Below are 15,855 nucleotides of genomic sequence, written 5' to 3'. Positions count from 1 at the left end.
ATTCCCCTTCATTTTTCTAAATTCCAGTGAGTACAGGCCTAGAGCCATTAAACAGTCCTCATACAATAACCCTTTCATTCTCAGAATCATTCTTGTAAACCTCCTCTGAATGCTGTCCAATGTCAGGACATCCTTTCGTAGATTAGGGGCCCAAAACTGCTACTATACTCCCAGTGAGGTCTCATCATTACATACTTGCTTTAATGTTCTCGTTCTCACAAAATGAATGCTAACATTGCATTTGCCTTCCAATTCCACCTCTAAGTTAACCTTTAGGATATCTTCCCAATGACTCTCAAATTCATTGCATCTCAAATTTTAAAATTTTCTCCTTATTTAGAAAATTATTTACGTTTTTATTCCTTCAACCAAAGAGCATGACCATACACTTCCCGACACTGTATTCCATCTGCCACTTCTTTTCCTATTCTCCCAAATCTGTCTCAAGTCCTTCAGCAGCCTCCCTGCTTCCTCAACACTACCTGCCCCTCCACTGATCTTCATATTGTCTGCAAACTTGGCCACAAAATTCCATCACCCAAGTGATTGATAAATAACATTAAAAAAAGCGGTCCCAACACCAACCCTCGCGGAACTCCACTAGTCAGTGGCAACCAGAAAAGGTTATCTTTATTCCCACTCTTTTCTTCCTACCAATCAGCCAATCCTCTGTCAATGCCAATATCTTTCTTGTAATACCATTGGCTCATAGCTTGTTAAGCAGCCTCATGTGTGGCACTTTGTCAAAGGCCTTCTGTATAATCCAAGTACACAACATCAACCAATTTTCCTTTGTCTATCCTGCTTGCTGTTTCTTCAAAGAGTTCCAACAGATGAGTCAGGCAAGATTTTTCCTAAAGGAAACCATGCAGACCTTGGCCTATATTATTATGTGTGTCCAAGTACCTAGAGGCTATGGGGAAGGAGCAGTATCTGGGAATAACTAAATACCTGTGCCAATCATCACCAATTATCATATTGGTTTGTTGCTTTCCATGAGCACAATGCATGCAAATAAGGGTTATATTAGACTGATCTTTCATTGCAAGCGTTGAAGTGTGAAAATGTAAATAGTTCATTTTGGCGCTAGGGTATTAGAAAAGTACTTTATACCTTCCTATTTAAATTCTGATTTAAATGTTTTTCATCAAACTGAGTTTGGGCAGTTTCAGTCCACTTCTTAGGGATATGGAGTATTCTGGCTGTAGACGAAAAGAGAAAATATATTATGATTACTTAAGAGTATTTTTCTAAGGTAAGAGATTATAAAAAACATATTCAAGGTTAATTTACAACTGGCCTGCTGCTCAGTGCTGAAAACAGGTACCAGACTAAAGTACTGCATTCCCTGCCTGTCATTTATCTTGTTTTTCCTTTTCAGAAAATTCCCATTATTCTTGATTCCTCATCTCAATGAAGTAAGTCCTTCAGAGGAAGAAGCAGTTTCTGAAATGTTACAGGCACATTGTGTCTCTCATTCTAAAGAGAAATCAGCTGTTCAGTTTCTGAGATCCACGTCTTATTCATGACCATCAACAGTCATCCAGGTCCATCTGAAAGAAAACAGCAAAGAACATACTGAATTAATGTCATTTTAAATCATTTTGAAACATGCACTTATCCTGGCTGTTGCATGATTTGGACATGGCAAGTACCTTTGTGACAAAGGAAGATTGCACTTGATATCTCAATGTTTAAACTTCTAGTTCGGGTATTACATAAATCTGTAATGGAGCCATGCAGCAGCTCTCCTAGAAGATCATTATTCTTTTATCTGTATCCCACAAAGCTGTGAATTCAGAAATATTGACAGGATTCAAGGCTGAGGCAGACAGATCTTTGGTCTACATAGAAGGCCGAACATAAAACTGAGGCCAAGGTCAAATCATTAATGACCTCATCGAATGGTTGATCAGGTGGACATATCCTCCTAATGTTTTCTTATATTTCCATAAATTATTTTATTATCCAATCTTTTGAAATGAACAGAGAATTTATTTAATCAGCATTTACTTTTGACATTTATAAAGAATCCATCACATTTATACAAAAGAGCATGTCTAAATGTTCACAAGTATGAAACTTTTTAATAAATTAAGTCGCAGCAAAAAGGATTGTTTCTTGAGATTTAAATTTCTTATGTTTAAAACAAAATTCAAAGTATATGTATTATCAAAGTACGTGTATGTCATCAGTAGATAGTAGAGCTAATAGGACTTGATGTTTCAATCCCTATGATAAAGTCAGCACTCTCGATGTTGGCAGTAGGCGTGGAGTGGTGACGAGGAGGGTAGCTACGTCATTGGGGTCATCAGGTGGGCACCCTCCTTCTTTGACGTTTTGTTGATAAGCCCACGACGTCTCCAGAGGGCTCAACGGTGCTACCTGGCATCCCAGATACACCCCCCTCAGTTCCGTACCCTCCTGTCTTCATCTTGCAGCCCGGTTGTTGTCTTTCCTTTTAATCCAAATCCAATTGCTGCTTTCTTCTGCTGCATTTGACAAGAACTTGATTGCTTGTTGGAGGGGGACACCCCTCACCCCCATCTTCTTCAATAGACTGGTTGTAGATGTAGCAACGAATCCCCTGCATCCCACTTCTACAGGGAAAATCTTTGTCTTCCAGCCGTTCTAAGCAGCTTCAGTTGCCAGTTCAGAGTACTTGGTCTTTTTCCTCTCATAAGCTTCTTCAACACCATCTTCCCATGGTACTGTCAATTCCACAACAATGCCAGCTTGACTGTTGTGGACCACAGGACTATATACTACCCTGAGATTCATTTTTGTGGACATACCTGTTAAATCCAAAGTAGAATAATAACCATAACAGAATCAATGAAAGACTGCACCAACTTGGGCATTACACAAGTGTGTAAAAGTCAACAAACTATGCAAGTACAAAAATAAAGAAAAAATAAATAAATAACATTGAGAACATGATATGAAGAGTCCTTGAAAGTGCATCCATAGGTTGTGGGAACATTTCAATGATGAGGTAAGTGAATTTGAATGAAGTTATCCTCTTTGGTTCGATAGTCTGGTGGTTGAGGGTAATAACTGTTCCCGAACCTGCTGGTATGAGTCCTGAGGCTCCTGTACCACCTTCCTGGTGGCAGCAGCAAGTAAAGGACATGGCCCGAGTGGTGGCTGTCCCTGATAATGGATGCTGCTTTCCTGCGACAACACTCCGTGTGGACATGCTCAATGGTGGGAAGGACTTTACCTTCGATGGCCTGGGCCGTATCCACTACTTTTTAGTAGGATTTTCTGCTCAAGGGCATTGGTGCTTCTATACCAGGCTATGATGCAGCCAGTCAATATATTCTCCATCACACATCCATCGAAGTTTGTCAAAGTTTTGGATGTCATGCCGAATCTTCGCCAGCTCCTAAGCAGAGACGCTGCCATGCTTTCTTTGTAATTGCACTTGTGTGCTGGGCCCAGGACAGGTTGCCCAAAGTGATAATACTGAGGAATTTAAAGTTACTGACCCTCTGCACCTCTGATTTCCCTGATGAGGACTGCCTCTGGTTTCCTCCTCCTGAAATCAATAATCAGCTCCTTGGTCTTGCTGACGTTGAGTGAGAGGTTGTTGTTGTGGTAACACTCAGCCAGATTTTCAACCTCCCTCCTATATGCTGATTCATCACCACCTTTGATTCAACCGATGACAGTGGTGCCATCAGCAAACTTTAATATGGCTTAGCCCCACCGTCATAAAGCGTAAAGCGAGCAGAGCAGTGGACTAAGCACACAGCCTTGTGGTGCACCTCTGCTGGTGGAGATGTTGTTGCCAATCTGAGCTGAATGGGGTCTGCAAATGAGGAAATCAAGGATCCAAATGCACAGTGAGGTATTGAGGCCAATACCTTGAAAACAACAGACCTTGCATTCTGAAGGAATGCAGAGCACCACAAGGCACAATTCGATAAAGGGTTGTGTGGGGGAAGAGGGGCGGTTGCAAATGTAGCAGTCATAGGAAATTCCTTTATCATGGAGATATATGAGCATTATTTATAAGTTTAAACACGAGTTTCATCCTGCCTCCTTGATGCCAGAAAGAGTATCGTGGTGAGAATGAAAGACATTCTAAAGGCAACACACCAGTGATTAGTGAAATGCTTTACAGCCACAGTGTCCGTCGTCACAGATCCGGGTTTGATTCCTGCCACTTAGGAGTTTCTACAGTCTCCCTGTGCCTGCGTGGGTTCCCTCCGGGTGCTCTGGGTTCCTCCCACATTCCAAAGACGCATGGTTTGTGAATGCTACATTGCCGCTGGAAGAGTGGTGACACCTGCGGGCTGCCCCCAGGTTATTCCTCGGACTGTGTTGGTCATCGACGCAAACAATCTCAACGTATGTTTCGATGCTGATATACGTGTGATAAATAAAGCTTTCTAAAAACCCTAGAAGTCATAATTCATGATGGACCTTTGACATAAGAAGTAAAAAAAAATGTGGGTCTTCCATTCAAAATTTTCGGAGCTTGGGAAGAAGGTTCTAATCTCAAGGTTATACCCACCATTATTGAGAATAGAAATAGTAAATTCAGTATTTGTTGGGAAAATGCACTATGCAAAGGGGAGGAGCTCCAAGAGCATCGGGCAAAAGAGTTTGGTTGCACCTTAACTGGGCTGGTCCAGTGTTTGAACAGGGAGGTGTACTAGTCTGGGTGGAGACCAGTATATGGTAAAAGCAAGGAGAAAAAAATGTACCAAAAATTGAGATTATTTGATCAGAACAATGAAGGATTTAGTTCAGTATTAGATACAAGGGGAATGAGGAATATAAAAATGAGTCTTGAATGTATGTACACAATAAAGCAGCATCTATAAGATTAGTGAGGTGCAGATATAAATAACTAGGTAGGATTAAGATGAAGTAAAAACCAATATGTGTCCCGAAAGAGGATAGGACTTGGTGATGGTATTCTAGGATAGAAAGTGCTTAGGAAAAAATAGGACAGGAAGGAACAAGTGGCAATTAACAACTAAGGAAGATGTTATGAAAGGTCACAGATGGGAGCTATGTGATTTGTGCTAAAAGTAGGGAGCTATCAAGTTCCTGGAGTTATTCTGTAACGACAGAATTAAATAGTCAGTAGTAGCACAGGTAGAGAATTGACTTATAGGCAAGCAAACACAGGATTAAAGATTAGCTTTATTTGTCACATGTTCAGTGAAACATGCAATGAAATGCATCACTTGCATCAATCAAATCAGCAAGGATCGTGCCGAGGGCAGTCCACAATTGTTGCTACTCTTCCAGCGCCAACATAGCCCGGCCACAACTCACCCACCCCAACAATACATCTTTAGAACACAGGAGGAAATTGGAGACCCGCCGGAGGAAACTCACGTGGGAATAACATACAAACCCTATATAGACGGAGGTGGGAATTGAACTCTGATCTCGAGAAGGTGCTGCGAAGTGCTGTGCTAACTGCTAGGATAGTGAAAAGTGGTATTCCTGAGCCATTGCTGGGACACTTCTTTGATAAGTACATATATTGATTGAGACTTGGGTTGCGGTAGGTAAGGAATAGAATGTGGGGAGTTTGATGGCATTCTTTGTTTCATCCCTACACATTCAGCTTTAGTGGTTTAACCTGTTCCACTTGCCAGATATCTTCAATCGATCAGTGAAATGCTCCACCACAGTTTGGTGCTCTCTAGTTTCATGTATTTCTCTCTTTCTCAGGTCAGATGAACAGTCTCTCATCCAAAATGATAATGTTCCTCCCTCCACAAATGCTAACTGATCTATTCAGTTTTATCAGTACGTTTTTTTTTAATCACATTTGCTCAGGTTTTCTTCAGTTACTCAAAGTCTTGCCTGCCTGACGGCTCAAGGCTTCACTACCAACAGCTTATTATACCGACCAAGAAGCCTAATGTGTTCATAACTACCACCATGTTCAAAGGAGAACTCTTACAGTATATCCACAATATTAACTATAAATGGTCTTTTTTTATAAAATAAACATCTCTTCTACAATTTCTCTCTTACTGAAAACTTGCTTGCATCTACTTTTTTCCAGTTCTGTTCTAACAAAGGGCCGTGGACCTAATACATTGTCACGTGCTGCCTGACCTCCTGAATTTTTACAGTATTTTCCATTTTTATTTCAGATTTTCAGCATCAAGTGTTTTTTTTTGTATTTTCAAAGTTGAATAGTTTGGATAATAGTTTTGAAAGTTCTTATTAAACTCATAGATTGCTGAAGCTTTGACATCCTTCCTGCAGGTTGGTTTCCAAATTGAGTGCTGAATTCCAGTTGAGTCTTAATGGTTTAGCATAACCTCTTTGTTTGCTCTTTATACTTTTACTTAAAGTGCCAGTGGTCCCAGTATGCATTTTTATAGCCTTCTCAAGCTGGCCAACTATCGACAAAGATAAGTGTGTGTACACTTCAAGATACTTCGTTTCTGCAAATTCTTCTAAAATCCACCATTCACCTTGTTAGTACCTCAGTCTTTCTACAAGGTACAGGATATCATGCACCCTCTATGTTAAATGTGATATGCTCTGCATTGGTCTGTTTCGCTACCTTCTCTCTTCCTGAAAGCTTGTATAATTGCCATTGACGAGGTTTTGAGATTTGTTTTGTATGAAAATATTAACATTCTGCCTTTGTACGTAATTCCAAGTCAATGACCTATTGGAGGAAGGTACAGGGGGAATGTCAGAGGTAAGTTTTTTTTACACAGGTTTGTGGAAGACACTGCCAGGGTGGTGGTACAGGCAGATAGATTAGAGGCATTTAAGAAAATTTTATATAGGCAAATGGATGCTAAAACAAGTGAGGATTATGTAGGGGGGAAGGTTTGGATTGATTTTAGAGCAAGTTAAAAGATTGGCACACCACTGTGGGCCAAAGGACCTGTACTGTGCTGTAATGTTCTAAGTTCAATATACAATAAAACAGTACTTTTGACTCCTGGAGATTTTACACTCTGTAACTAGAATAATCTGAGCGAAAACCACTTGTCATTGCTCTCTGCTATTAGTTCCTTAGTCAATTTTATAGAATTCCTTGAATGCTCCTTTTAAAAGTTCACAAGAATATGCTGTGCTCTACCTCGCCAACACTCCCTACTTCTTGTCAAATTAGTCAAATAAACATATCTTTAATAAATTACTGGTGACTTTCACTTTTAACTTGCATTTTTCTGAAGCTTCAACAACATTTCAAACGTGTTCTTCCATCTAATGAATCCGATTTGGTATATCTTACTTTTCAGAGGATATGTTGCTCAAATCCTCCTTGGTGCATAATTAGAACTAGTAATCACAATACATTTGTAAATTACCCATTGCATGATTGATTTTACTATCATCACAGAATTAAAAAAAGATGAAGTGTAGAAAAAGACTACTTTGAGCTCATGTCAGCTCTCTGCAGGTATAATCCATCACCATTACTTTTCTTCCCCTCTCCAGCTTTGCAAATGTTTTCCTTTCAAGTTTTCCGTTTTGAATTTCACAAGTGAACTTTCCATCACAATTCCTCTAATGGTGCTTTCCAGACCCTGATTACTTATAATGTTCTTTCTCATATAGCATTTTTAATTCTTTTGCTTTCACTTCATGTCCTCTAGTTCTTAACCCTCCCTTTGTTTATAACTTAATTACTTGCATCAGATACCCTTTCAAATTCTTTCAAACCGTTCAAAGGAGAACTCTTACGGTATATCCACAATACTAAAGCTTCTTATCCCTAGAGTCATTTTAAAATTATAGCTTTCCAAAAGAATAGTGCACAGAACTGCATATACTCGGCAAGATAATCTTGTGGCTGAACTGGTGTCAAGTTCATCATTGCCTCTTTGCTCTTTAAGCCACAGTTCATAAAGACTTGGGTCTTCCGTATTTTTAACTGCAATCGCAGCTTGACCTGCCACTTTTAATGAAGTACACACATCTACATCCTTTTGAAGTACTTTTATGCTTCAGAGTTTACAAGGGGTGCTTGATAAGTTCGTGGCCTAAGGTAGAAGGAGATGAGCTATTAACTTCAAACTTCCTGCATTATCACTCAAAGAGTTGAACTACACGTGTATGTTACGAGAACGTCTTGGACCTCCAGAAGTGGTCCACAGCATGGGGTGATTGATAAGTCCGTTGCCTCAGGTAGAAGGAGCTGAGTTACACAGCTCTTGTTACATGCACGTGCAGTTCAACTCTGAGTGAAAATGCAGGAAGTTTGAAGTTAATAACTCATCTCCGTCTACCTTAGGCCACGAACTTATCAATCACCCCTGCTGTGGACCACTTCTGGAGGTCCAAGACACCGACTTCTACAAAGAAGGGGTATGCTCCATGACCGCTGGACTAAGTGTGTAAATGTAGGAAAAATAAATGTGCTAGGTTTTCTGAAATTGACTCCTTCTACCTTAGGCCACAAACTTATCAATCACCCCACATACTATCCTTCAAAGTTTTGTTTCATCTATAAATTTGGAAATTGAGCCTTGTAGACCTAAGACAAAGTTAATAATTTGTAGTAAGAAAAGCAGTGGCTCTAGGATTGACCCCCTCCTCAACTTTTTCAGCCGTTCCACCTATCACCTGCCAGCTTTACACATCATTACCCTTCCTCTTCTCTCACACCTATCCACCTTTCCTTCTCACCTGGGTTCACCTATCCCCTGCCAACTCATGCTCCTCTCCCACCCTCCAACCATTTATTCTGGTTTCTCCCCTCTATCTTTCCAGTCCTGATGAAGGGTCTTGGCCTGAAACATCACCTGTTCTTTTCCCTCAATAGATGCTGCCTGACCTGCTGAACTCCTGCAGCATTTTTTCTGTGCTGTTCCATTGCAGTTGTTGTGTTTCTGTTTTACTTAGCGCAGGGGAATGCAACAATACACTTTCCTCCAGTCTAAACACCGACAGTGTGTCTCTGCTCCTATCTGGACCTCACAGTGTACCTCGTTATGATTTTGCACTGTCTTGTTTACCTGCATTCCACTTTCTCTGTAGCAGTTACATTTTTTTCTGCATGGTTATTGTCTTCCCTTGTTACCTTAGTGATCTGATCTGTACGGAAGATGAGCTTTTCTCGGTACCTCTGTAAATGTGACAATAATAAACCAGTTCCAATCCCTATCCTGAAGATAAACCCATTAAGGAGAATTTCATCAAATGCATCTTGCAGTAGAATCTCTCAACCCCGTCATCAGCTTTTTTCTGCTTTCTGGTAAAATTTGCCTCAAATGCTTTGTTAATGAGCAAACCTTTGGAAGATTTGTTGGCTCAGAAAATGCTCACACCATCTTTGTTGGCAATAAATTACCATTATGGGTCATCCGGCCCAACAAGCTGTGCTACCCAGCAACCATCTATGTAACCCTAGTGTAGGGTTCTCAGTATCAGTAATCGTGGTGTTAACTGTTCAGGCTAACAAAATGGCTTCTCTGTATTGTTACAATGAAATGGCTTCTCTGTAATGCTGTAATGGGATTCTGTGTCTGGTATGTTTGGGTTATGGCTACTGATAAGGGGGAAAATAACCAATGGAGAATTGTTCTACTATCTTGTCTGTGTAAGCTGAGCAGGAGTTCACGGTCTTTTTTGGGAGGAGAGCAAGGAGGATGGATGTGTGTGGAGTGGGCAGAGGTTCCAGAGTGACGGATACTGGACGTCGGCGGTTCAGATGGTGGCCGAAAGCTCGGAAGGTCATTGCAGAAGGAACCAGAGGCGTGAGCTCCAACGTATTAAAATATGTGCACAGACTGACAAATTTATTATTACTTTGGTGCCTTTAGGTTATCTGTTTCTACTAACCCATCACTAAGAAATTACTATAAAGTTGCAATTATTTACTCACTTTTGGGTATTGTCTGGTATTTGTATTGTGAGCGTGTACTGGGGGGGGGGGGGCATTACACCGTATTTACACCGAAGTATTGCACTACTGGTGGGGTGACGGCGGTTCACCCTAGGCGAACAGGGGTCAACTGGGGGCACGGAGGCTACACAAGGTTAATCACAAGACAATATACAATGGCCAATTAACCTACTAACCGGTATATCTTTGGACTGTGGGAAAAAACCAGAACATTCAGAGGAAACCCACATACTTCACTGTGGAGGACACTAGCAGTGTGTCAGATGCTGAAGGGTGTGAGGGAAGAGAAGTGAGTGTAGTTACTATTACAAGGGTGAAGGTGCTCAAGAAGCTGAAAGACCTGAAGGATTTATGTCACGCTCCGGACCAGATGGACTGCACCCTTGGGTTCTGAAAGAGGTAGTGGTAGGATTGTAGAGGCATTAATAATGATCTTTGAAAAATAATTGGACTCTGGCATGGTGCCAGAGGACTGGAAAATTGCAAATGTCACTCCAATCTTTAAGAAAAGAGGAAGGCAGCAAAAAGGAAGTTATAGACCAGTTGGCCTGACCTCAGTGACTGGGAAGATGCTGGAATCAATTGTTAAGGATGAGGTTATGGATTACTTGGTGACACAAGACAAGATAGGACAAAGTCAGCATGGTTTCCTTAAGGGCAAATCTTGCCTGATGAACCTATTGGAATTCTTTGTGGAGATTACAAGTAGGATAGATAAAGGGGATGTAGTGGATGTTGTATATTTGGACTTTCAGAAGGCCTTTGACAAGGTGCCACACATGAGGCTGCTTACCAAGTTAGGAGCCCATGGTATTACAGGAAAGTTACTGGCATGGTTACAGTATTGGCTGATTGGTAGGAGGCAGTGAGTGGGAATAAAAGGATCCTTTTCTGGTTGGTTGCCAGTGATTGGTGATGTCCTGCAGGGTTTAGTGTTGGGGCTGCTTCTTTTTATGTTGTATATCAATGATTTAGATGGTGGAATAGATGGCTTTGTTGCCAAGTTTGCAGATATGAAGATTGGTGGAGGGGCAGGTAGTGTTGAGGAAACAGGTAGGCTGCAGAAGGGCTTAGATTAGGAGAATGGGCAAGAGAGCGGCAAATGAAATACAATGTTGGAAAATACATTGTCATGCACCTTGGTAGTAGAAATAAATGTGCAGACTATTTTCTAAATGGGGAGAAAATCCAAAAATCTGAGATGCAAAGGGACTTGGGAGTACTTGTACAGAACACCCTAAAGATTAACTTGCAGGTAGAGTCAGTGATGAGGGTTCAGAGGAGGTTCACAAGGATGATTCTGGGAATGAGAAGGTATTATATGAAGAAAGTTTGATAGCTCTGGTTCTGTATTCACTGGAATTCAGAAGGATGAGAGGGGATTGTTATGTTACTTCTATTTAAACATACCGCGGGTTAACAATTATATTCTGGAAGAATGAGAGAACTTTTATTTACGGAAATAAACAAACACATCTTAACCCCGCCACGTGTGGAAACATTCTGGCAAACCCTGCGCATGCTCAGTGCTCTCCAATCAGGTACTGGCACATCATTGCACGTGATATCACTACATCTTCCCTTCCTTAAAAAGAAAAACATTAACAACATTTATCAAGACAAATACATAATTCAAAAAGTCTCTAACAGTCTCTCTGTGGGTTTACGAACATGAGTAGACCTTCTAATTGGTACACACAGATCTTGTGTTTCCTTGTTATTATTTACATGTTTTGTCTCGTCTGCATCAGTTAACTGAATCTCTGAAGAATCACATCTTCTTTTCCTTAAAAAGAAAAACAAATAACACCATTAACCAATAAACAAATCAGCTAACTGAAACTCTGACGTTGGCTCTTTGCTATCTGAGCCATGACTCTTCCTGTGCTTCTTCTTTTTCTTCTTTTCTGCTTTACGCTTTTCTTCATGTATCTCAACTAAACTTTTTGATATACTCTCACACGTCTCCTGGTTCAAATCTGGAATTTCAGATAAGCAGTTCACGCTATCCTCCTCAGAAATCTGCCTCCCTGCTTCTGTTTGGACTGTATCTTTCCTAATTCCTTCCACTTCCATTTGTAATGGAATATGAATCTTCTTTTCTTCATCTAATTCATTCATTAACTGTGTAATTTATTTTATGATGAGACTTCATCATTTCAATAAAACTTCTCCATTCCGTTACTTGTGCTTTCACTTCTTCCTTACACTGTGCCCACTGTGAGCATCTTTGCTCTAGACAGTGATTAGACTGAATCTCATATTCTCTCACTGTCTCTTTCATTACCGCTTGCATTGAAGCAACCTCCTCCTGCCATTGCTTTTTCATATCATCAATTGCCTCCTGTTTGGTCGTCTCAGACACTGCAGCTACTGCTTTTATATTCTCCACATCAGCATTTTCATAAAGCGCATTTATATAAAATTCCTCATGTTCATCTTCAATCACTGCATTTACTTGTTTCATTTCATTTTCCTTCTTTCTACTTCTACAACAGCGTGAAAAATTATTAATCTTACCGCAGTTGTAGCAAATTTTGCCATATGTGAAACACTGATTTGGGCGATGTTCCCGCATGCAGCGACCACATAACTTTTTTTTCAAAATGCCGTATTGCTCTCCGTCGGTTTTGTCGACGTATTATTATATTTCTTGATATATTCGTGCTTTTTTACGGTGTTTACATTGCAGTTTTCAACAGAAAGCTCTTAAGCCTGCAACGTCACGGTCTCAGAAGCTTTGCAGAGCACGAAAGCTTGTTCAAAATTTAAATCTTGCTCACGCAAAAGCCTTTCTCTCAGAGCATTATCTCAAATGCCACAAACCAGTCTATCTTTAATAACAGAGTCTGCGAGCAAGCCAAACTCACACATTCTACTACGCTTTCTTAACTCAGTCACATACTGATCAATTGTTTCAGTAGCCTTTTACGCACATGAGAAGAATTTATATCGTTCATACGTTAAATTACGCTTAGGTATACAAAATACTTCAAATCTGTCCATTATCGACTTTCAATTGAAATTATCTCCACCTTCAAAGACAAAATTATTATATACCTCTACTGCGTCATTTCCATTTCATGGAGCAGGTTTGCCACTTTGGTTTTGTCTGCTTTTCTATCAACTCCGATGGCCGATAAGTATATTTCAAACTGTTGCTTGAATATCCTCCAATTGTCAGCTCTATTGCCAGTCGGCTGCAATTGATGTGGGGGTTGTAAAACTTACATTTCACTGATTACCGTTCGAGCTTTTTTCTTTTTGTTCCGATTATCTTTGATTCTTGATTCTCAATTCTCCCGTGTTATTCTTCCAAAAGCACTTCTGACAACATGCTATGTTACTTCTTTTTAAACATACTGTAGGTTAACAATTAAGAATCATATTCTGGCAGAACTGGAGAACTTTTATTTACAGAAATAAACAAACACTTCTTAACCCCGCCACATGTGGAAACACTCTGGCAATTCCCACGCATGCTCAGTGCTGTCCAATCAGGTACTGGCACTTCATTGCACGTGATATCACCACAGAGGTCTCAATGAAACCTTTTGAATGTTGAAAGGCGTAGATAGAGTAGATGTGGAAAGGATGTTTCCTATGGTGGGGGGAGTCTAGGACAAGAGAGCACAGCCTCAGGATAGAGGAGCGTCCATTTAAAAAAGAGATGCAGAGAAATTTCTTTAGCCAAAGGGTGATGAATTTGTGGAATTTATTACCACAGGCAGCTGTGGAGGCCAGGTTGTTGGGTGTATTGAGCTTGATAGATTCTCAATTGGACCCGGCATCAAAGGTTACTGGATGAAGGCTGTGGAGTGGGGCCGAGGAGGGGACAAATAGTTAGCCAGGTGAAACACCCTGGTTTCCTTGGCTGCATAAGTGTAGGGAAGACAACCTCCAACCCCGTCAAACTTGTGAGATTGAGACGCGCTCCCCCCAAACCCCTTTTTTGTGTGGATGCTGTGTCATTTGCTACCCTGTTACAAATTAATGCCACGAAATAACAGACAGTGCACTGCAGACAATAAAAGGAATTATATTTATGAATCTTAACTAAAGGGTTAGTAAAGAATAACAAAAAGAAAAGGCTCATTATAATTGAACAGTCAAATATGCATAAGCTGCAGCTCATCTTAAACTTCTCTGTCACTCATACACTGGGCCCCTCGGTCAACGTGAAAGCACACACCAGCTTCTGAATATTGCTCACAGTCTATCTCAAACAAACGGGTCTCCCAGCAGATCATATGCTACGACCAGTTCTCCCCAGCATCTTCTCTCTTCATCTCCTCTCGAACAAAATCTTCACCAAACCCTAGTGTCCCTCACCAGAGAAACCTCCCCTTAATCCGACCATCCTAATTGAATGGCACACATTTCTCCTCTCTCTTATCTTCAACAATAACCCAAACAAGCATGAAAACACAACAGACTGTTCTTATTGAACAGTCAAAATAAAATACATACAGCATAACAGTGAAAATATGAATCAGGGCATTACACATGATTGAACGGCAGAGCAGAAATGAGGGGCCAAATGGCCTAATTTTGCTCCTATGTCTTATAGTTTAATAGGAATATACAAACCTTCTTACAGAGGATGCCGGAATTGAACTGGCAACTCTGACACTCTCATCTGCAATAGCATCACGTTAACTGCTACGCTCCTGTGAGTCACAAATTCCTGCAGCTGTCAGCATTCATATTAGTCTGTGAATGATTCTATTTAAATTTTAAATGTTGATGCCACAATATAATTCTTCCAGCTTCCTGGAACAAAATGGATGTTGCAATGACAGGAAGTAAGTGAGAATATTCCATGAGGTCAGGAAGAACAATGCCCTCATGAATCCTACATATTGATGCAGGGTGGTGCGGTAGTGCAGTGGTTAGTGCAATTGCTGTAACAGTGCCAGTGATAAACAGAGGGGTTTTGATAACCACCATGTCTGTCAGGAGTCTGGACGTTATCCCTCTGACCACATGGGTTTCTTCCAGGTGCTCAAGTTTCCTCACACAATCTGAAAACGTATTGTTGGGGTTAGGATTAATGAGTTGCTGGCGTGCCAATTTGGCACCAGAAGCAGGCCGTGCCTCAAAGAGTCTTCATTGATGTGAAACGACATATTTCACTGTACGTTGTGGTGTTTCAAGGTAGTGTGACAAATAAAGCTGACTTTCACTCCTTCATAAAACTAATCTACTTATTGTTCGGGGGAAACCCTACAGGGTTCATTCACGTACTCCTGATGGAAAGCTGTCAGGCAGATGTCTGAAATTTTTGCAATCCAGGAGGGCTGCAAAAGCAAGTAAATTTTTTAAACAAAATATACTTCATTCACAATAAAATTACTTACAATAAACCATTCGATCACTCTGAATACTTTACAGACATTACCATTACATTCTATACAGTTCAACAATTTCAGTCACTCACGTGGCACTCTGTTGATTCATATTGTAAACCACTGTTGAGGGGTATACTCCCCACCACCCTACCCCTCCCTCTCCCGCGGGAGAAGAACTCTAAACCGTGGTCCTTCTCCAACGGGCCATTGCGGTGGCTGCACCGAGTTTGAGTGCGTCCCTCAGCACGTACTCCTGCAGCCCAGAATGTGCCAGTCAGCAGCATTCCCCCACGGACATCTCCACGTGCTGGTAGACCACAAAGTTTCGGGCCAACCAAAGAGCGTCTTTCACCGAGTTGAAGATCTGCCAGCAGCACCGGATGTTTGTCTCCGTGTGTGTCCCCGAGAACAGCCCGTAGAGCAGAGAGTTCTCTGTTACGCAGCTGCTGGGGATGAAGCGTGACACCAGCCCTTTCATCCTCCTCCACACCTTCTCTGCGAACCCACAGTGGGCAAAGCGGTGGGTCACCGACTCCTCCTCACTGCAGTCCTCCCGTGGGCAGCGGGATATAGAGACGATGTTCCAGGTGTACAGGAGGGATCTGACTGGGACGGCCCCTCTCACTACCAGCCTGTTGGTGAGATCTGGTG

The 15,855-nt window shown here is 41.2% G+C and overlaps 1 protein-coding gene across 1 annotated transcript in view; it reads left to right on the top strand.

Annotated features, from left to right (window-relative positions):
• Window positions 1–2,099, top strand: part of fancg (FA complementation group G) — a 39,086-nt gene extending 36,987 nt beyond the window's left edge. The window contains exon 15 of the mRNA XM_073064340.1: window positions 1,382–2,099. Within this exon, the coding sequence (XP_072920441.1) occupies window positions 1,382–1,529 (148 nt within the window). The 3' untranslated portion in view covers window positions 1,530–2,099. The remainder of the gene's footprint in view (window positions 1–1,381) is intronic.
• The last annotated feature ends 13,756 nt before the right edge of the window (window positions 2,100–15,855 follow it).

Source organism: Hemitrygon akajei, chromosome 13 (assembly GCF_048418815.1).
Source record: "Hemitrygon akajei chromosome 13, sHemAka1.3, whole genome shotgun sequence".
In the NCBI taxonomy this organism is placed as follows: domain Eukaryota; kingdom Metazoa; phylum Chordata; class Chondrichthyes; order Myliobatiformes; family Dasyatidae; genus Hemitrygon; species Hemitrygon akajei.
Note: the sequence above shows the minus strand (reverse complement) of the source record. Positions and strands in the feature narration are given on the sequence as shown.